The sequence below is a fragment of the Rhinoraja longicauda genome, chromosome 38 (assembly GCF_053455715.1).
Source record: "Rhinoraja longicauda isolate Sanriku21f chromosome 38, sRhiLon1.1, whole genome shotgun sequence".
Lineage (NCBI taxonomy): Eukaryota > Metazoa > Chordata > Chondrichthyes > Rajiformes > Arhynchobatidae > Rhinoraja > Rhinoraja longicauda.
Window position 1 is genome coordinate 6,643,486 of NC_135990.1, and position 23,244 is coordinate 6,666,729.

Below are 23,244 nucleotides of genomic sequence, written 5' to 3' on the forward strand. Positions count from 1 at the left end.
TCAAACAGGCACAAAGTGCTGGAGTAACTCAGCGGGTCAGGCAGCATCTCTAGAGAAGATGGATAGGCGTATGTTTAAATGCTGGAAATGAGGATGGCAGTGTGATAATTGGCTTGGCAGGACCAAAGGATGAAGATACAAGAGACTGCAGATACTGGAATCTTGAGCAAAAAGCAAAGTGCTGGAGGAACTCAGCGGGTCAGGCAGCATCTGTGCAGGGAAATGTTATGATAACATTTTGGTTTCAGACCCTTCTGTCAGTCTGAAGATGGATCCTGGCCAGAAACGTCATCTGATCATTCCCTCCACATATGCTGCCTGACCCACCGAGTTCCTCCAGCTTTTCATTTTCGAAACAAGGGATGATCCTGGGATTGTCAAATCAAATTCTTTACCTTCAGTCTGAATAATCACACGTGATACTGGATTAGCACATCAGATTTATTCCACCATGGGGTTCTTCCCGAGAAGATCTCCAGACACAACACTAGTGTCTGAAGAGACCTCAACTCAGGGCAGGAGGGGAAGAACAACTTCTCCACCATTGTTTACTTTTTTATACAGAAAAAGAGAGGTGTGACAAAAAGAAATCAAGGACCAATTACACATCTAATACAATGACCAATTACACATCTAATACAATTTCCATGGTTACAGAGAAGACAAAATCATTGATACAGGTCACATGCTCAAAAACCAAACCATTAATATAAGTCACATGTATTTAGAGAAACGCATCAATTTACCTAGCGTGGATTCAAACTTCTCCTACTTTCACACGCACCCAAATAAGGAGTTGCTAATAAGAAAGAAACTTTCTTATCTCTATAGACGAGCAATCTCGCAGCTGCATGACCTTGCTTTACTGTTTCAATACACAGTACTCGCAGTCAGACAGAGTGGGAGAGGACAATAGCCCATCTCTTCTGTACACTCCTTATCACTCGTAAAGGGACAAACACATTCTGTTCCCAAGGATAACATTTCTGCCACAAGCATCCATCTTACTGCTTTCCACTAAAATAAGCATCCATTTTATATTAGCTAAAACAACAAAATAAACCATCTTTACTACAACAAAATATAATATCTCTAATTGACTATACCAGCTAATAGCATAGATTCTCATTATATGTCAGTGCTGGACTAGGTGTCCTGTATTCTAGCTGCTAATAACAGTCGCAAAAATACCCATTTAATGTTAAAGAAAAGTCAATAAAATAAAAATTGACAAAATGCTTTGGTTTAATGAAACTTTCCCTGGTTAGAGACTTTTCACAGCTTTTTCCCTGCGGAATAAATTGTAAGATTATGTTATCCATCATAAAGACGTCTGCAGAAAATAACACAAATACCGCTTTTACGATAAGGTACAATTAAAAGTGACTTGTAGCCTTTTACCCACTGGTATAACATCATGGTCTTTCACAATAACAAAGATTCAAATTTTGTCTTCTAATGACGTGTCTGCAGAACAGTCCTTGAAAGTGGGATATAAAAACAGGAGTGAGAAAAAAATATTCAGATGTGAGAGGCTGCAAGGCGAACTGCAAGTGTTACAATGATCAGAGGATGTTTTCGATTCTCCTTATTCGCCAGTGCTTCTTGTCAAGGGGGTACATTTCCCTCCCTGGAGCATCATTTCACCGTGTTCCCCCGTCGGAATTATTCAGAAACAAGTGAATCACGTACTTCTTTGGAACCAACTCTGAAATCGTATGATGAGTTACCGGGCAACTGGAGAAACAATTGGGTCAATGCATTTAGTTTCTGGAGGAACAATGATGTCAAAAATACACATAATCTCATGTTAAATAACTTCAAAAAGTATGGTCCAATTTACAGGTAAGAAAATCTGCCTCAACGAAATTAAATTCATGTTTAAAGAGACTCTTATAAGTTCTTTGATGTACAAGTCAAATTTATGTGCTCAGCATTAAGGTGGCACAAACGCTCTTGAATATTTGAGATAATATTTTGTTAAAAAGACTCTTGAACAAGTATATTTAAATCAAGGCACAAGGAACTGCAGATGCTGTTTTGCAAAAAAGACACAAAGTGCTGGAGTTACCCAATAGGTCAGCAGCACCTTTGGAGAACATGGATAGGTGACATTTCGAAAGAAATCCTTCTTCACACTGAAGAATAATCCCGACCCGAAACATCACCTATCCATGTTCTCCAGAGATGCTCCTTGACCCACAGAATTACTCCAGCACTTTGTGTTTTTTAAAAATATTTAAATAAGCTTTGTTCCCCCACTGTGCATGGCAGTTAGCTAAATTTATAGCTAAAGTGGATGCAAATGACAACTCTGCAAAATTTGTTCTTAAAGCAATTGAGCTTTTGTCTTTATAGTTGAAGGACCTAAATAAGTTATGAATTTATAATTCTACATATTAAGCAATGACACACAACCTATCCTGATTTGACTAAATAAAGTGAGAAGTGTTGGAAAATAACTGCAAGATGCTGGTACAAATCGAAGGTATCACAAAATGCTGGAGTAACTCAGCAGGTCAGGCAGCATCTAGGAGAGGGAATGGGTGACGTTTCGAGTCGAGACCCTTCTTCATTCAGACTGAATAAAGTGAGAACATATTTCTCTAATGTGATAGATCTTTGCATTATTTTTCTCCAATTTTCGTATTAACACAATTTCACCCACAGCTATGCCTCAGATCTTTAAAAGGTTGGGAGAGAGGTACTGCAACATTTACTTCTGCTTTGTCAAAATATATGTGAGTGATTCCTCATAAGCTTGTATTCCCTTGAGATCTTGAACGTGACTGTAGGATTTTATGCTTTTGCACTTCTTGCCCATCTCAAGAGCACCAACCCAGAAGGTCAAACATATACAAGGACAGTGAGTTTCATTTCACCCAATCTTATGGTGTGTAGCAGCAAAGTAGCACCTATCATTGGACCAGTCATCCAGCAGTCTGCACCAGCTGTTTTGAGTAGAAATCTTATCAAAGCAGAAATTTTAGACTGTTAATTAAATAGCCTGCAATTGTTGTCAATGGTTGTAAAACCTCAGTATCAATTCAGGTTCTGGGTTGAGATCCACGGAAATGTTTTGATCATAACTGTCACTCTTGAATGGTCCTTGATCCTTGATCAGACTTTGCTGGCTTTACCTTGCTCGAAAACGGTATTCCCTTATCAGGTATCTGTACACTGTAAATGGCTCGACTGTAATCATGTATTGTCTTTCCGCTGACTGGTTAGCACGCAGCACAAGCTTTTCACTGTACCCGAGATAATAAACTAAACGGAATGGTCCTGCAATAGTGTCGTTCAATGGAAGGACACAACGTGCTGGAACAACTCAGCGGTTCAGGCAGCATCTCCGGAGAACTTGGAGAGGTGATATTTCGGATCGAGACCCTTCTTCATTCAATGGAAGTTAAGAATGAACAAAAATGTTGACCTTGCCAACACACACATCCTATAAGAAAAACAAATACCAGACCTTCAGATAAAGACTGATAAAAGCATCATAGATCGTCAGAAACTGAAGGCCAGATCACAGGGTAGCAGCTGTTTACACCTTGAGATTTACAGCACGGCACAAGTTCATTCAAACAGGAATGGGTGGACATTGGATGGTTGAAAGAAATGGTTGAAGAGAGACCTTAATGGACCTGTGGTCACAGATTAGTGGAATGAGCCCCTTTATTCCCACGGGGACAGGAAAAATCAAAGTGAAATATTCTTTTGTCCAAGCTGAACCATGCTGAGGAAGAAAGAGCGGCACATTCAGGGCCGTTTTTACAGCATTATGGGCCCCCGGGCAAAGCAGTGTACTGGGGCCCCTACTGTTACTCTCCCCCACCCCCCTTTCCCTACCAGCCCCCCTCCCCCCTGTCGTGCCGGCGAAAAGCACTTACCGAAAAGCACTTAGCGATGGACTTAGGGTGCTACATTGTTGCGAAAAGCACTTACAGATCGCTGTGAGAAGCACTTAGTGATGGAAAATGTTGCGAAAAAAGCACTTATTGAACCTACATTTTTAAAGTGGTATTTATTTATTGCAAGTCACTTAACATACACAGATCAGCATGGGGCCCCTATGCTCGTGGGCCCCCGGGCAAGTGCCCATCAGGCCCATGCGTTAAGACGGCCCTGGGCACATTGGCGCGGTGGTAGAGTTGGTACTTTAGAGCGCCACAGACTAGGGTTCGATCCTGACCTCGGGTGCTGTGAATGGCGATCGCTGGTTGGTGCAGGCTCAGTGTTTCCACATTGTATCTTAACGACAAAGAGGTTAGCTGTGAGAAACAAAGTAATTTAATGTCTGCTTTGCACATTAGTGTTTGTGAAATCTGCTATCTGGGGAAAAAGCAACTGCAGAGAGATGTAAGCATTGTAATTATTGAAAAACACTGCATCAGCCAAGCAGACTGCTTACATCAAACAAAGTCACAAAGTGCTCCGAAAGCTGAAACAGTTTAAAGAGAGGAGGATACATAAACACTGATCACCTTGACAGCAACTGGCAGAGTTTGAAGGCTGTCTGATTATTGTACAATGTTCAATTCCACACAAAAATCAAGAGAAAATAAAGCAGTCCAGCTTACATGCAGAAAACCCCAGACAAAGTTCAGACATGCGCTAACAAGAATATAAGAAAAAAGGGTCGACACAAAATGCTGGAGTAACTCAGCGGGACAGGCAGCATCTCTGGATAGAAGAAATGATGGCATTTCGGCTCGAGACCCTTCTTCAGACTGAGAGTCAAAGGAGAAGGAGATATCGAGATAAAAATGTAAGGTGGGAAAATTACACATCAAAGGCGACAAAGCTCAAGGAAAATGTAGAATGCATCATTGGCATAGGGCAAGGTGTCAACAAAGCACACAAAGATAAAATTTTAATCAAGGGGGCCGTCAGACTAGTCTGAGAACTAGGATGGGGGAGGGATGGAGAGAGAGGGAAAGCAAGGGTTACTTGAAGTTAGAGAATTTGATATAGAAAGGTGTAGACAATAGACAATAGGTACAGGAGGAGGCCATTCGGCCCTTCGAGACAGCACCGCCATTCATATCATATCATATCATATATATACAGCCGGAAACAGGCCTTTTCGGCCCACCAAGTCCGTGCCGCCCAGCGATCCCCGCACATTAACACACTAGGGACAATTTTTTTTTTTTTTTTTTTACATTTACCCAGCCAATTAACCTACATACCTGTACGTCTTTGGAGTGTGGGAGGAAACCGAAGATCTCGGAGAAAACCCACGCAGGTCACGGGGAGAACGTACAAACTCCTTACAGTGCAGCACCCGTAGTCAGGATCGAACCTGAGTCTCCGGCGCTGCATTCGCTGTAAAGCAGCAACTCTACCGCTGCGCTACCGTGCCGTGTGATCATGGCTGATCATTCTCAATCAGTACCCCGTTCCTGCCTTCTCCCCATACCCCCTGACTCCGCTATCCTTAAGAGCTCTATCTAGCTCTCTCTTGAATGCATTCAGAGAATTGGCCTCCACTGCCTTCTGAGGCAGAGAATTCCACAGATTCACAACTCTCTGACTGAAAAAGTTTTTCCTCATCTCAGTTCTAAATGGCCTACCCCTTATTCTTAAACTGTGGCCTCTTGTTCTGGACTCCCCCAACAATGGGAACATGTTTCCTGCCTCTAACATTTCCAACCCTTTAATGTAGGAAGGGGTAGGCCATTTAGAACTGAGATGAGGAAAAACTTTTTCAGTCAGAGAGTTGTAAATCTGGTTTTTGGTTTAAACCAAAGATAGACATAAAATGCTGGAGTAACTCAGTTAATGTACGGGGATCACTGGGCGGCACGGACTTGGAGGCCTGTTTCCGGCTGTAGATATATGATGATGATGATGATGATGATGAGACAGGCAGCATCTCTAGAGAGAAGGAACGGGTGAGGTTTTGGGTCGAGACCCTTCTTCAGTGGAGAATACTGTTCTCAGCATTGCAGTGCATTGTAGCACATCAGTTCCTTAGACTAAGTCCAATATCCTTAATGGGGTAGAGGTGAATCAAACGGTACCCTAGCTTATGGAAGGAGCCTGTTAACGGAGGAGCAGAAGCTAATCTACCATTCAGACTGAGCTGTGACCCCTGTAATATTCACATATGCATGTACAGCTTTTGAATGCACTGCTGAGAATACAGACCTTACTATACCAAATAGACACAAAATGCTGGAGTAACTCGGCGGGACAAGCAGCATCTCTATGGAGAAGGAATGGGTGATGTTTCTGGTCGAGACCCTTCTTCAGACTGATCTCAACCCGAAACTTCACCCATTCCTTCTCTCCAAAGATGCTGCCTGTCCTGCTGAGTTACTCCAGTATTTTGTGTCTATCTTCGGTTTAAACCAGCATCTGCAGTTCCTTCCGACGCATTACTATAACCTGTTCTCCATTCATTTGCAGGGAAAGGATTGGCTATTACAACAGTGTATATGTTATTAATCCTGAAGATGCTGCCATTTTGTTCAGAGCAGAGGGTCGATTTCCAGAGAGGTTGAAAATGAGAGCTTGGATGGCTTACAGAGACTTCAGGAAAGAAAACTACGGAGTCCTGTTAAAGTAAGTTTAACGTTTTTATCAGAATTATTTATTTCTCAACGATATTGTATTTTTAATTGCAAAATAATACAGTAGCTTGGAATATTATCAAGAAGATTTTTGAGGTAGCTTTCAAATAAATTAATTTGCCTCTGTAAATTGCCCCCCCAATGTGTAGGGAGTGGATGAGAAAGTGGAATGATAGGATTGGAAGTAGTGTGAACGGGTGATTGATGGTCGACGTGAACTGTTGGCCGAAGGGCCTGCTTCCATGCTGTATCCCTAAACTAAACTAAACACAGCAAGCAAAGGAACATCGCTAAAATAGAGAGAGGAATAGCGAAGGAAACTGGAAGTGTAATGATTTATGGTGGATATTTAAGCAAATAAAAAGAGGAAGTACCTCAGGGGATAGTAGCTCAAGGGATATCCCACGCTCAGTGGCGTGGCCCAGCAGGTGAGTTCTCAACACAAGGACGAAGATTTTGCAGCTATGTTCAGCTAAGTACTGAGTTCTTGATTTATCATGGCTTCTTCCTGAGATCCGAAACATTATAGAGCCATTCTTAAGCCAAATTGATCCACTCCACATAATATCAAGAAACAGCTAAGAATAAAGATATACACAAAATGCTGGAGTAACTCAGTGGCTCAGGTAGCAACTCTGGAGAAAATGGATAGTTGACATTCCAGGTTGGGACCCTACTTCAGACTTCAACAGCTAAGAGCACTTGAGACAACAGTGCTCTGGGATGAGGCACAATTCATTGTCGTGTGGAAGGCTTGCATTTCACAATCAGTCATATCTATGTCCAAGTTGATCCTGTACAGTTAAATATTTCCATTCTTGTCAACATTTCCTTTCAAATGAGTGAGTTTCCTATCAATCAATGCATTCCACCTACATTCTTCTCTCTAACTTCACAATTTGCAACTCTTCAATCCTTTTGTCTCACACCTTCTGTCTTTTCATCTTTGGCCTTTGTCTAACCATCTGCCTATCAAAGAACCCTCCTCGCCTGCACCAACTTATTATCTGCCAATGTCTGTCCTGCCTCACCCTGCTTTATCCCCCCCCCCCCCCCCCCCACAATCAGTTTGAAGAAGGGTCCTGACCCAAATCAGCACCTATCCATGTTCTCCAGAGATGCTGCCTGACCTGATGAGTTACTCCAGCATTGTGTGGTCTGTGCAAGATTCCAGCATCTGCATTTCCTAGAATCTAGATGTCTGGATAACTATCTTCATGGTTTGATAGCCACCCTCAGATCCTAGTTCTCCCATATGGCTCTGTAAAGGCATTAATTGTTCACGGTTGTTTTCTTTTCCGAAACTGGTTTCCATGGCAGCTCATGCCAATGTGTGAACAGGTTGTTCTGCATGATCTACATGCCCTCTGCACACACAATACCTGCCCTGCCACAGAGGTAAGTCAACACCTTGAAAAGAAGGATGATCAATGGAGGATCATAATCCACAATAGATCCATTACTTCTTGTGGACCCTCCCACTCAACCTAGGGGGTCCTGCTCCCTGCCCCCCGGACAGCCTTCTGCAAATGAGCAGCATTCTTTAGTTCCTGGAATAGTTTCAGGTGTTGTTGTGTACGTGTTTCCTTTTAAAGGGTCTGAAGAAGGGTTCCATTCCCAAAACGTTGCCTGGTCCTTTTTGCAGAGATGCTGCCTGACCCGCTGAGTTGCTCCAGCAATTTGTGTCTATCTTGAACCCCTGGCTGATATCTTAGCTTTGTTGCTGGTCATTGGCAGAAGTGACAGATTTAAAAGACGTTTTTGGATAGGCATACGGACATGCAGGGAATGGAGGGATATGGATTATGCACAGTTAGATAAGAGATGAGTTTGGCATCATGTTCGGCTTGGACTTTGTGGGCCAAGGGACCTGTTTTTGCGCCATATTGTCCTATGTTCTATGTATTCAGCTGGTCTTTTCAATCATACACAATGTTCAAGAGATGGTAGTTCACAATAACAATAATATCTAAATGTGCTATGCTGTTCTCTAGCTGCTAACTCTTGCCCTGCAATACTAATCTCTGACGTACTCCCTTATTGTTGAGTACAATTTGCTTCCACTCTAATTCTGTGTTCTGAGGCATAGCATGGGTCGACAGTCAGAACCTTTTATCCTGGATGGAGATATCAAATACTAGAGGGCACAGCTTTAAGGTGAGAGGGGAAAGGAGTTTAAAGGAGCTGTGCAGGGCTAGTTTTTTTAATATCCAGAAATGATCTTTGTCCTTCATCTCCAGCACTGTTCCCAAATCTACTCTTACCCCTGCCTTATCCTCAAACAACTACTGAACTCAGTGGACTAGAAATTTGTTAGCGCTGCATTAAATTGTGGATCTCCTAAACATTGTTTACAAAATTCTAAGCAGATTCACGATAGAAAAGGAGATAGAAAAAGGATCAAGGGGATTTAAATGGGATTTAAAGGGATCAAATAGAAAATTGATCTAAGGAAGTGTAGGAAAGTTTAGATATGTTTAGTTTAGAGATACAGCGTGCAAATAGGCCCCTTGGGCCACCGTCCACACCAACCATTGATTAGCTGTTCTATTACATTAGTTGCTATCTTATTTCACTTTCTCATCCACTCCCTGCACACTGGGGCCAATTTACAGAAGTAACCTACAAATCTGCACGTCTTTGGAGTGTGGGAGGAAACCGGAGCACCTGGAGAATTCCCACAGCCACAGGGAGAACATACACACTCCGCGCAGACAGCACCCATAGTCAGGATCGAACATTGGTCTCTGGCATTGTGAGGCAGCAGCTCTAAAGCTGCACCACTGTACAGTCCTAGTGGTGCTGAGGTAAAAGGGGAACCGTGATCTTATAAGATTATTAAGGGGTTGGACACGTTAGAGGCAGGAAACGTGTTCCCAATGTTGGGGGGAGTCCAGAACCAGGGGCCACAGTTTAAGAATAAGGGGTAGGCCATTTAGAACGGAGATGAGGAAAAACTTTTTCAGTCAGAGAGTTGTAAAACTGTGGAATTCACTGCCTCAGAAGGCAGTGGAGGCCAATTCTCTGAATGCATTCAAGAGAGAGCTAGATAGTGCTCTTAAGGATAGCGGAGTCAGGGGGTATGGGGAGAAGGCAGGAACGGGGTACTGATTGAGAATGATCAGCCATGATCACATTGAATGGTGGTGCAGCTGGCTCGAAGGGCCGAATGGCCTACTCCTGCACCTATTGTCTATTGTCTATTGTTATTGAATGGTGGAGCAAGCAAGCGGATTAGCCTCTCCTGCTTCAAGTACTTGTGTAATGTATGTGCAGAGACTGAGCAAAAGAGTTGCAATGGCCAGCCTGTCAACCACCACCCTTTTGTCTTGCAGAAGTGGGGAAGATTGGAAAAGAAGTCGACTTATTTTAAATAAAGCATTGTTTACACCCCAGATCACCGAAAAGTTTGTGCCTCTCCTCAATGAAGTGGCACTGGATTTTGTGTCCATGACCTACAAAGAGATCGAGAAAAGCAGAAGAGGCAAATGGACAGCTGATCTCTCAAATGATCTCTTCAAATTTGCACTCGAATGTAAGGATCCAATTTTGCTCATTTATTTGGATAGTCTAATATAGCTGCGTGTTATAGCCTTTTATGGAATGATTTTTCTAAACAATTTTAAATGCTCTCAATTTAAACAATTTAACATTGTTAGCATGTTATGGGCGATGTGGAACATTTCTCGCTGCTAGAGGCACGACGTATGCTTAGGAAGGAACTGCGGATGCTGATTTAAACCAAATTAAAGGTACTTATTCACAAAATGCTGGAGTAACTCAGCAGGTCAGGCAGCATCTCAGGAGAGAAGGAATGGGTGACGTTTCAGATCGAAACCCTTCTCCAGACTGAAGAAGGGTCTCGACCTGAAACGTCACCCATTCCTTCTCTCCTGAGATGCTGCCTGACCTGCTGAGTTACTCCAGCATTTTGTGAATAAATACCTTCAATTTGTACCAGCACCTGCAGTTATTTTCTTGCACTGATTTAAACCAAAGATAGACACAAAAAGCTGGAGTCAACTCAGCGTGGAACAGGTTATTCGGCCCACTGAGCCTGCACTGTCCATCGATCACCCCATACACTAGCGCTATCCTACACACCACTCACAGTCCCACATTGAAAATATGATTTACATGTTCAAGTCCGGTGTGGGACTTCTGCAACACTGGCAAGAATGCTCAGACACAGTTAGAACTAAGAGTGTTCTATAAGCTCCATTTGGGGGTATATTTTCATATCAGATTACCGTGTCTGACTACAGTTGTAGCTGGATTAGTGTACGTACACTAGAGGCATGAGGGGATTTACTCGAACCTTTGAGGGAAGGAACAATGGAGGACCCTGCGTGGGGGGGGGGGGGGGGGCGTGAGAGGAGTGGGGATGGAGAACAAAAAGGAGGACCCTGCGTGGAGGGGGGGCATGAGAGGGGTGGGGATGGAGAACAAAGCGGGACCTGGCGTGGGGGTACTTTGTGACTTTGTAAGCGCCCTTTATGTGGTGACTATTTGCATACGGGTGTGCAAGCAAAGAATTCAATTCAATTCAAAACTTTTATGAGCATTCCTTTGGTTTACGCAGAGGCACAGAATAACAAAGGACATTTTTCCTTACAGCCATCTGTCACATACTGTACGGTGAACGTCTCGATATACTGCAGGGCCAATACAATGATGCGTCACAACGGTTCATCGACTCGATTCCCACGATGTTCAAATCCACAACACCAATGCTCTATATCCCACCAGGTCTATTGAAGTCAATCAACTCAAAGATCTGGCAGGAGCACATAGGTTCATGGGACATCATTTTTGCTCACGGTAAGAGAAGCTGGAAATATTTCAATTACTCGCCTGCATATTTTTAGTTTGGTTTAGTTTAGAGATACAACAGGCTCTTCAGCCCACCGAGTCCGCACCGACCAGCGATCCCCGCACACTAGCGCTATTGTAGTGCATCTGGACGCAGTAGGAATCAGGCCAGACGCCAAGTAGGTAGGTATTAACAGTAATTTAATGCAGCAACAGAACATCCACACTCTATTCAGTCTCAAGCACGAGTTAACTCTCTAGCCCCCTCATGCAAACCCCATTAGCACCAGCCCCAGCCCTGTCCAACCCGTGCCGAGGGGGATAATCCAGGGAGTGGCCTAATCCCCGGGTACCGCCACACTATCCTACATAGACTAGGGACTATTTACTATCATACCAACCCAATTAGCCTACAAACCTGTGTGCTTTGGAGTGCGGGAGGAAACTGGAGATCCCGGAGAAAACCCACGCAGGTCACAGGGAGAACGTACAAACTCCGCACAGACAGTCCCCGTAGTCAGGATGGAACCCGGAACTCTGGCGCTGTAAGGCAGCAACTCTACTACTGTGCCACCGTGACGCCCTATTTTTTAATTCAAATAGTTGAATTACCATTTCTGATTATGTAAACAAACTACTTCTATTTTCACATTTTGCTCTACTGCTTTTTCTTAGACAGTCTCACAGTTAATTATTTTTGTAGTGATGCAGCAATCCTATTCAGTGTTCTGAAAGTCATTTCATGTGTATCAGAGCAGTTTTAAAACTCCTGGCTTACTTTCACGAATCAAGACTGTTTAATTGTCATATCTACTGAAACGGAACAATTAAATTCTTACTTGCAGCAGCATAACAGGTCTCTAAATATAGTCCTCCATATATAACATAATTTTTAAAAGCTATATAAATAACAAAAAAAACAATATTAGTGCAAAACAAAACAAAGCTGTAACCAAGATATGATTTTTTTTTAGATTTAGAGATACAGCGCGGAAACAGGCCCTTCGCTCACCGAGTCTGCACCGCCCAGCGATCCCTGCACATTAACACTATCCTACACACACTAGGGACATTTTTTACATTTACCCAGTCAATTAACCTACATACCTGTACGTCTTTGGAGTGTGGGAGGAACCGAAGATCTTGGAGAAAACCCACGCAGGTCACGGGGAGAACGTACAAGCTCCGTACAGACGGCGCCCGTAGTTAGGATCGAACCTGAGTCACCGGCGCTGCATTCGCTGTAAGGCAGCAACTCTACCGCTGCGCCGCCGTGCCGCCATATGTTGTAGTTTAGTTGCTGGTTGTAGTGTAATGTAAAAAAGAACTCCAGATGCTGGTTTACACTGAAGATGCTGGAGTAAGCAAGAGTCTGAAGAAGGGTCTCAACCCAAAATGTCACCCATTCCTTCTATCTAGAGATGCTGCCTGTCCCGGTTGTAGTGTGGTGCCTTACGTTTGTTGGGAAGAAGCTGTCCCTAAACCTGGAGATCACGGTTTTCAGACTCCTGTACCTTCGTCCAGATGGCAATATATAGCAGTGGAAAGAATTGCAGTCCACACTCTGGTGGGCTTCCTAACTTTGCCTGAAGGACCATTGCCATTTTTCATTTGGATTGAAGATTATCACTGGAGAGATGGACTCACCATGGATCTCCTTAATGGAGTTGGTAGCAGCCGAATACCTCCACTGGAGAAAGAATTTGTGAGTGTTTCCGTATTATGTTTATTAGAGATGAATTGGATCCGTTGATCCAAACCTTGTTAGGACACAGCTCTTTGCCCATTGCCTCCAACATTTCTCCATTAGACCAAGATTGACTTCCAGTAGTTTGGAACCCTTTTCAAATTCAGTATCGAACACGGAAGAAATTATGGTCGCTGCTGCAAAGAAGGTTGAAGCAATTTTTATTGATGGTTGGGTTAGTTGATTGTGACACTGAATTTGAGTCAGAGAGGCATACAGAATGGAATCTGGCCCTTCAGCCCAAACAAGATGACCATTTAAGCTAATCCCATTTGCGTGCATTGGGCCCAGATCCCTCCAAACCTTCCCTTTCCATGTTTGCGCATCTTTTGTGAATTGTTTGTGCATTGATAGTGTATTCTTTATTTCCATTCCCAGCTAATAACTGTATACAGAAAACATACAGGCAATTCCAACTGGGACTCAAAGATGATAGTGCATACCCTGGGGTCCTGGCTGATCTTCTGCTTCAGGACTTGCTGCCTCTTGAAGACATCAGAGCCAGCATTACAGAGATCATGGCAGGGGCGGTCGACACAGTAAGAAAATAAATGTGCTTTCAATTTACCGTGAACCATATTGCGAATGGCATTGTATGGAGAAGGGGGGAGAGGTAGCACAAAAGAGAAGGGCAGAATGGCCCTTTTCCAGTCAGAGAGTTGTAAATGTGTGGAATTCTCTGCCTCAGAAGGCCGTGGGGGCCAATTCTCTGAATGCTTTCAAGAGAGAGCTTGATAGAGCTCTTAAAGATAGCGGAGTCAGGGGGTATGGGGAAAAGGCAGGAACGGGGTACTGATTGTGAATGATCAGTCATGATCACATTGAGCCAGCTGACTCGAAGGACTGAATGGCCTACTCCTGCACCTATTGTCTATTGTCTATTGCCTTTAAACACTGAGAAATAGGAAAAAATCACAATGGGAAAAAATCGTGCAATAGTGGATTTGTAAGATACATGGACACTAAATGCTGAACTAATTCAGCAGGTCAGGCAACATCTCTGGATAACATAGAAAGGTGAAGTGTTGGATCAGGACCTTTCTTCAGACTGACCCTTCTTAACCAGTATCAGTCTGAAGAAGGGTCCTGACCCAAAACGTCACCTGTGCACATTATCCAGAGATGCTGCCTGCCCATGCTACGCATATAACTTTGTGAGATCCTGCCTGACCTGCAGAATGCTTCCAACCTTTTCTGTTCACAGTTCAGATGATCAGCAGTTATGTTTGGGGCAGGTATTCGGGGGAGGGGAGATTAGGTTTTGGGTTATTATTCGGCCCTTCGAGCCAGCACCGTCATTCATTGTGATCATGGCTGATCGTCCCCAATCAATAACCCGTGCCTGCCTTCTCCCCATATCCCTTGATTCCACTAGCTCCTAGAGCTCGATCTAACTCTCTCTTAAATCCATCCAGTGATTTGGCTTCCACTGCCTTCGATGGCAGAGAATTCCACAAATTCACAACTCTCTGGGTGAAAAAGTTTCTTCTCACCTCAGTTTTAAATGGCCTCCCCTTTATTCTTAGACTGTGGTCCCTGGTTCTGGACTCGCCCAACATTGGGAACATTTTTCCTGCATCTAGCTTGTCCAGTCCTTTTATAATTTTTTATGTTTTCTATAAGATCCCCTCTCATCCTTGTAAGATCCCCTCTCATCCTTATAAGATCCCCTCTCATCCTTAATTTTAATTTATTAAAGTAATAACCATTTTTGACAAATTTGATAGGTATCAACCTCAACTTCTTTGGTAGATGATCTTGCGAAAAAAAAACACAAACACTAGTTTGTTCACATATATGTGAACAAAATAGTGTTTGTGTTTTTTTCCCGCAAGATCATCTACCAAAGAAGTTGAGGTTGATACCTATCAAATTTGTCAAAAATGGTTATTACTTTAATATACTTTAATATATTTCACATATATGTGAACAAAATAGTGTTTGTGGTTTTTTTTGCAAGATGCTCGCTCTTTAAAAAAATTATCTGTCAAAAACTCGCTTACTGCCTCTTCAATCCCAAACCAGACATCCACAACCCTACTGTGGACCATGTACGAGTTGGCCAAAAATCCCCATGTTCAGGAGAGTCTACGCTGCGAGATTGTGGACGCCAACGAGAAAGCAGGAGGAGATTCCCTTCAGATGCTGAAACTGGTGCCACTCCTCAGAGCCACGCTGAAGGAGACACTCAGGTAGGAACGGGCCTGCAGTTAATACGATATGATACGATAGAACTTTATTTAGCCCAGGAGGGAAATTGATCTGCCAACAGTCATAAATCACAACACATCAAAGAATTCCACAGATTCACCACCCTCTGAGTAAAGAAATTCCTCCTCATCTCCTTCCTAAAGGAACATCCTTTAATTCTGAGGCTATGACCTCTAGTCCCAGACTCTTCCACTAGTGGAAACATCCTCTCCACATCCACTCTATCCAAGCCTTTGGCTATTCGGTAAGTTTCAACGAGGTCCCCCCTCACCCTTCTGAACTCCAACGAATACAGGCCCAGTACTCATCATATGTTAACCCACCTTAAGTATGGGCTTAAGGTGAAAGGGGAGAGATTTAGGAGGGACCTCGGGGGCAATTTTTTTACTCAATGGGTAGTCTGTTTCTGGAGGGAGCTGCCAGAGGAAGATGTAGAAGTGGATACGATTTACAACATTCAAAGGACATTTGGACAGATATGTGGATAGGAAGGGTTTAGAGGGCTATGGGCCAAATGCAGGCAAATGGGACAAATCCAATATGCCGAATTGGTCGGCAGGGATAAAGTGGGGTGAAGGGCCACTGCATAGCTCTATGATTCCACGCATGGAATCCTGAAATCCTGAAATTCAAATTCACATGTACACCTACCGACTGCGGCAGCTGTCTGCACGGAGTTTGTACGTTCTCCCCGTAACCACATGAGCTTTCTCCGAGATCTTCGGTTTCCTCCCACACTCCAAAGACGTGCAGGTTTGTAGGTTAATTGGCTTGGTATAAATGTAAACTGTCCCCAGTGTGTGTAGGATAGTGTTAATGCACGTGGATCGCTGTTCGGTGCGGACTCGGTGGGCCGAAGGACGTGTCTCCGCGCTGTATCTCTAAACTAAACTAAACTACACCTGCTGATCACATTTTGCATTTCCATTTACATGTATTAAAAAATCTTGCACTGCTACTTTGAATTTCAATGCAGGTGTTTTTTCCTAAGGGAATGTATTTATATTTCTAGGCTTCATCCGGTGGCTATAACACTACAACGATACATAAGTGAAGACATCGTGTTGCAAAATTATCACATACCAGCTGGGGTGAGATATAAACAATTAAATTCTTTGCCCACTGCAGTAGATATAAACCTTTTAAGAACTCTATCCCACAAATGGTATGACTTTTGATATACTGTTGTAGCAACCAATGCAGTGAGTTGCTTGTTGTTTGCCTTCACTAAATGATATTTAATTAGTCTAGTTTAGTATAGTTTAGAAAAACAGCAGAGAAACAGGCCCTTCGGCCCATCGAGTCAATGCCAACCATTGATCACCTGTTCACATTAGTTCTTTGTTATCTGAATTTCGCATCCACTCCCTACACAATAGGGGCAGTTTACAGAGTCCAGTTGACCTGCAAACCGACACGACTTTGGTCAACCACATGGTCACGGAGATTGTGCAAACTCCGCACAGACAGCACTGGAGGTCAGGATCGAACCCGGGTTTCTGTCGCTGTGAGGCAGTGGATCTACCAGTTGCACCACTGTGCCACCCTTTAGAATATCCTTTCTTACTAAACAGAAACATAAAAGAACCAATGGAAACTATACCTTGTGGGATAGTCCAGGACTAGAGGTCATAGCCTCAGAATTAAAGGACGTTCTTTTAGGAAGGAGATAAGGAGACATTTTCTTTAGTCAGAGGGTGGTGAATCTGTGGAATTCTTTGCCACAGAGGGCTGTGGAGGCCAAGTCAATGGATATATTTAAGGCAGAGATAGATAGATTCTTGATTAGTATGGTGTGTCAGTGGTTATGGGGAGAAGGCAGGGTTAGGAGGGAGAGAAAGATCAGCCATGATTGAATGGGGGAGTAGACTTGATGGGCCTGAATGGCCTAATTCTACTCTTATTCCTTATGACCTTATGTTACCAACCACTTTGGTTTTTCCTGAACTAAACAGGTAGCTTTGCAATCCTCTGCATTATCCAGGTCCATCTGGAATATCATATCATATCATATCATATATATACAGCCGGAAACAGGCCTTTTCGGCCCTCCAAGTCCGTGCCGCCCAGCGATCCCCGCACATTAACACTATCCTACACCCACTAGGGACAATTTTTACATTTACCCAGCCAATTAACCTACATACCTGTACGTCTTTGGAGTGTGGGAGGAAACCGAAGATCTCGGAGAAAACCCACGCAGGTCACGGGGAGAACGTACAAACTCCTTACAGTGCAGCACCCGTAGTCAGGATCGAACCTGAGTCTCCGGCGCTGCATTCGCTGTAAAGCAGCAACTCTACCGCTGCGCTACCGTGCCGCCCAGATCGTTTTTTGTTCATTTATAAACCGTGTCTTTCTAAAGACTAGTTAGGTATTTCCATTATTTTCTATTTTTATTTATGACTGGAGGGTCAGTGATGTTAGTTTATTTAGTCATTAGAGTAAATTACCCACTTATAATCTTTTTAACAAGAAAATGTGAGTCCCCAGTGTATATTTACAGAATTAACAATCAATACCGAATACCACAGCAATCAAAATCTCACACACTCAGATTTCCATTTTACCTGCACAAAAGATTACTCCACATACAACACGTACACCGATCAGCCAAAACATTATGACCTGACGGGCCAAAACATTATGACCACCTGCCTAATATGCTGTTGGTCCTCCGTGTGCAGCCCCATACGCAGCAGGGTGCGATGCACTGTGTGCATTGTGACACATTCCTCCCGTGACCACCATTAAAATGTTGTGCTTGTGCCACAGTCGACCTTCTGTCGGTTCGGACCAGACGGGATAGCCTTCGTTGCCCTCGTGCATTGATGAGCCTTGGGCGCCCAACACCCTGTCTGTCGCCGGTTTGTGGTTTGTCCCTCCTCACCACTGCTGACCGGGAGCACCCCACAAGCCTTGCCGTTTCAGAGATGCTCTGACCCAGTCGTCTGGCCATAACAATTTGGCCCTTGTCAAAGTCAGGTCTTTACTCCTGCCCATTTCTCCTGTATCAAGAGTCAAGAGTGTTTTATTGTCGTGTGTCCCACATAGAACAACAATGAAATTCTCACTTGCAGCAGCACAACAGAACATGTAAACATTGGACACTGTAAACAATATAATAAACATGAAAAAAAAGTTAAATGTGTGTATATATACACATTCTCACAAATACACATATATACATTTTAGATCGTATATATGTGCATACACACACACACAAAAAACAATAACAATAACAGTCCATGTAGTTCAGAGCTTGTTTGATGGGGCTGGACTGGATGGGCCAAAGGGCCTGTTTCCTTGCCATATCTTTAACTAAATCACATCCATAATGCCAGGGTTCATGCTTCACTTTCACGTTCCAAACAGAACGGCTCAGTGGCTTGTTTCCTTCTCCTGTAGACGTTGGTGCAGCTGGGATTGTACGCGATGGGAAGGAACTCGGAGGTATTCAACAATCCTGAACGATATAACCCCGAAAGATGGCTGACGAAGGGAAGGACCAACTTCAGACATCTGAACTTTGGGTTTGGACCACGTCAGTGCATCGGGCGACGGATCGCAGAGACAGAGATGTTGATCTTTCTGATTCACGTAAGTCTGTGGTTTCTAACCAAGCTTTAGGGAGGAACTGCAGATGCTGGTTTAAACTGAAGAAAGACACAAAAAGCTGGAGTAACTCAGCAGGACAGGCAGTATTTCTGGAGAGAAGGAATGGGTGACGTTTCGACCCGAAACGTCACCCATTCCTTCTCTCCAGAAATAGAAATATAGAATATAGGTGCAGGAGGAGGCCATTTGGCCCTTCGAATCATGGCTGATCATCCACCCCTGCCTTCTCCCCATATCCCTTGCTTCCGCTAGCCCCTAGAGCTCTATCTAACTCTTTTAAATTGCATCCAGTGAATTGGCCTCCACTGCCTTCTGTGGCAGAGAATTCCACAAATTCACAACTCTCTGGAAGTTTCTTCTCACCTCAGTTTTAAATGACCTCCCCTTTATTCCTAGACTGTGTGGCCCCTGGTTCTGGACTCCCCCAACATTGGGAACATTTTTCCTGCATCTTGCTGGCCCAGTCCTTTTATAATGTTATACTGTCCTGCTGAGTTACTCCAGCCTTTTTGTGTCTATCTGTAATTTAGTTTAGTGTCGGTTTAGTTTAGTTTAGTTTAGTTTATTATTGCACCAAGGTGCAGTGAAAAGCTTTTTGTTGTATGCTATCCAGTCAGCCCATTCCTTCTCCCCAAAGATGCTGCCTGTTGCACTGAGTTACAGTGAAAATACTCCAGCATTTTGTGTCTAGCTGCAGCAAAAAGACTAAATATAATAACTCTCAAGGTATGCAGTGTACAGATACAGGATATAACGTTTAATGGAAGATAGAGTTCAATAAAGTCAGGTTAAAGATAATTTGAAGGTCTCCAATGAGGTAGATGGGAGGTGAGGATCGCTTTCTAGCTGCTGAGAGGATGGTTGAGTTGCCTGGGTAGACGCAAACTGTTGGAGTAACTCAGCGGGTTAGGCAGCATCTCGGGAGAGAAGGAATGGGTGACGTTTCGGGTCGAGACCCTTCTTCAGACTGATCTGGTTGCCTGGTATCAGCTGGGAAGAAACTGTTCATGAATCTGGGCCCTCTGCGTTAGCATTAACATCGTTGCGAGTCCTCAGGCTGCCATGTCTTGTTGAGCCCATCGAAATAAAGAGCGTTTTAAATACTTCTCCAATTTCAAAAATATTTATTCAAGGAAAGACACTCAGTTGGTCAGGCAATTTCACCTTGGGGTAACTCAGCGGGTCAGGCATCATCTTTGGAGAACTTGGATAGGTGGGGACTATCTCTTTGGAGAACTTGGATAGGTGGGCAAAGTTGCAGGTCGGGACTGTTCTTCAGTCCCGATATGTCACCTATCCATATTCTCCAGCGATGCTGCCTGACCCGCTGAGTTACTCCAGGGCCAAGGTGAGATTGCCTGACCCGCTGAGTTACTCCAGCGCCAAGGTGAGATTGCCTGACCCACTGAGTTACTCCAGCGCCAAGGTGAAATTGCCTGACCCACTGAGTTACTCCAGCACCAAGGTGAGATTGCCTGACCCGCTGAGTGACTCCAGCACCAAGGTGAAATTGCCTGACCCATTGAGTTACTCCAGCACCAAGGTGAGATTGCCTGACTCACTGAGTTACTCCAGCACCAAGGTGAAATTGCCTGACCCACTGAGTTACTCCAACACCAAGGTGAGATTGCCTGACCCACTGAGTTACTCCAGCACCAAGGTGAGATTGCCTGACCCACTGAGTTACTCCAGCACCAAGGTGAAACTGCCTGACCCACTGAGTTACTCCAGCACCAAGGTGAGACTGCCTGACCCACTGAGTTACTCCAGCGCCAAGGTGAGACTGCCTGACCCACTGAGTTACTCCAGCACCAAGGTGAGACTGCCTGACCCACTGAGTTACTCCAGCACCAAGGTGAGATTGCCTGACCCACTGAGTTACTCCAGCACCAAGGTGAAATTGCCTGACCCACTGAGTTACTCCAGCACCAAGGTGAGATTGCCTGACCCACTGAGTTACTCCAGCACCAAGGTGAGATTGCCTGACCCACTGAGTTACTCCAGCACCAAGGTGAAACTGCCTGACCCACTGAGTTACTCCAGCACTGCATTTTTACTTGCCCTTTTTGTAAAATTTGGTTGATGGTCTTGGTATGGAGTAAAATTGGGCTGCTAATATCCAAAGTATGTGGCAGTGCTACTTTACTAAAGTAATTGTCCTTTGAATTATTAACGAGGAGCGATCTTGACACTATTTTAGAGAAGGGTGTTGTTCTTGCGAGTGTTCCGGCCAGTAATTATCCTCATTCACGATCACTGGCACATATATTTATCTTTGGTGTTGGTCTTGCCATACACAAATTGGCTACACTTTAATCATTTTGAATTGCTTATCAAGTATGTAGGATGGGACTATCATTGGGAAGTTAATTTATTTTATTCATGTCAAGTTTAAGTTGAGCAGAAGTGCATTAACTCACTCCATGTCCTTAACCGATTTAATTTTTTTAGATGCTCCAGAACTTTAAAATCGAAACGAATCGGACGAGTGATGTGAAAGCTACCTTTGACTTCATTCTTATCCCTGAGAACCCCATCATCCTTGCGTTAAAGCCCATCAAGTGAAGTGGAAGGTGATGTGTTTTTGCAGAAAAAGGTTTTCCGTTCATTATTGCAAAGGAGATCACTCAGTTTTGACAAGTGCTGATTGACCAGAGATCTACTGGTGTTAAATCTGCCCATCTACTTCTTTGCAATTTGTGATGTTTCAGTGGCTACATACTGATGTGGTGCCCGACTTTTTGTTCAGCAGAGACAAGGATAGAAGCCCCTTCCAAACTAGCAAGAACAAAACGTTTCACAGGGAAATTATTTTATTGCCCCCCCTCCCTCCTCAATCTGCCCACTAAATCCTGTTTGAACACTTTGCCTTAATGTTACTACTTAGTGCTCCAAGTATCATGAAATCTTAAACTCATTCTGTATAAATGGGTTTATGGTTTTATTGCACTCTTCCCAGAGCACAGGTTATCACCAATTGAGACCACAAAGCTAACAGCAATCTGGTAAACCAGGTTATATGTGTAGGAAGGAACTGTAGGTGCTGGATGTACACTGAAGATAGATACAAAATGCTGGAGTAACTCAGCGGGAGAGGCAGCATCTCTGGAGAGAAGGAATGGGTGACGTTTTGGGTGTGAAGAAGGGGCTTGACCCGAAACATCACCAATTCCTTCTCTCCAGAGATGCTGCCTGTCCTGATGAGATTCTCCAGCATTTTGTGTCTAAACAAGTTTATATATTGCATATAATATAATTAAAAAGAACTGCAGATGCTGGTTTGTACCAAAGATACACACACAAGACTACAGTTTTCTCCCCCACTCTCTCTACTGCGATCAGTTTGAAGGGTCCCAACCTGAAACATCACCTATCCATTTTCTCCAGAGATGCTGCCTGACCCACTGTGTTACTCCAGCATTTTGTGTCTGTCTTTTATATATCGCATATGCTTCTTTTCAGTGGACGTCAAATAGATTCGCAGTATTTAAAAAATAAACACCAACAGAAACCTTTCCTGCAAATTATTAGTCTCGATTTCAGCGCCATGTGTATTGATGAGTAACAAGAACTGTTCGGTGGTAAATGTTAATCATGGTTCAATTACCAGCGTCCTCACCTATTGTACACATTCTCGAGATCCCAACGTGGAGAGATGAGCGAAAATCCAGGCTCTCACAGTGTGGAGGGTGGGCTCCAGTGACAAAGGGGCTCTGCTTTGAATGAGATGTTAAACCATGGCTGTTCTTACTCTTTCAAATTAACAAAAGGGACACCATGGCAACATTGCAGGAAATTACTCCCCATTCGACTGGTCAACCAAGCAATATCAGTCAAACTAGCCCGTCTTATCATCATGTTGTTTGAGGGAATTTTCTGAGTGCAATATGGCTGCTGGATCACCGCGTTACAATTAGTTAGTGAGACTGCAGTTAAGGATGTCATGAAATGTTCTATATATAATTGATAACCCAACAGTCATAGAAACATAGACAGATGCAGCATGGAGACACTGAATCAAACATTATCAAATGACGATAATATTAATTTCAGTTTAAAATCATACTCGTTGACATGTTAATGTTAGGTTAGGAACAAATCCATAAACTGCTTGTATGTAGGTCCAATTATTTTAGATTTTCTGCCTCATTTATAGTTTAGTTTATCGAGATGCATCGTGGAAACAGGCCCTTTGGCCCACCGAGTCCGCACCCTATACATACACCAGCGATCCCTATACACGAGCGATATCCTACACACTAGGGACAAGTTACA

The 23,244-nt window shown here is 43.6% G+C and overlaps 2 protein-coding genes across 2 annotated transcripts in view; one reads left to right on the top strand and one right to left on the bottom strand.

Moving 5' to 3' along the window:
• The first annotated feature begins 1,561 nt into the window (after positions 1 to 1,561).
• LOC144610984 (cholesterol side-chain cleavage enzyme, mitochondrial-like) lies at positions 1,562 to 21,534 on the top strand. The gene is made up of 9 exons (XM_078430050.1): positions 1,562 to 1,845; positions 6,418 to 6,573; positions 9,917 to 10,116; positions 11,199 to 11,402; positions 13,519 to 13,679; positions 15,166 to 15,332; positions 16,364 to 16,442; positions 18,760 to 18,951; positions 21,421 to 21,534. The coding sequence occupies exons 1-9, from the start codon at positions 1,562 to 1,564 to the stop codon at positions 21,532 to 21,534; spliced, it is 1,557 nt and encodes a 518-aa protein (XP_078286176.1).
• ccdc33 (coiled-coil domain containing 33) overlaps positions 13,156 to 23,244 on the bottom strand; it is a 62,892-nt gene continuing 52,803 nt past the window's right edge. Inside the window, exon 10 of the mRNA XM_078430055.1 lies at positions 13,156 to 13,277. Coding sequence (XP_078286181.1) covers positions 13,266 to 13,277 — 12 coding nt within the window. The 3' untranslated portion in view covers positions 13,156 to 13,265. The remainder of the gene's footprint in view (positions 13,278 to 23,244) is intronic.

Coding starts and splice junctions, on each gene's coding strand:
- LOC144610984 (XM_078430050.1), top strand. CDS start 1,562: ATGATCAGAGGATGTTTTCGATTCTCCTTATTCGCCAGTGCTTCTTGT. Junction 1,846..6,417: donor AAGTATGGTCCAATTTACAG/GTAAGAAAATCT, acceptor ATTCATTTGCAG/GGAAAGGATTGGCTATTACA. Junction 6,574..9,916: donor AACTACGGAGTCCTGTTAAA/GTAAGTTTAACG, acceptor TTTGTCTTGCAG/AAGTGGGGAAGATTGGAAAA.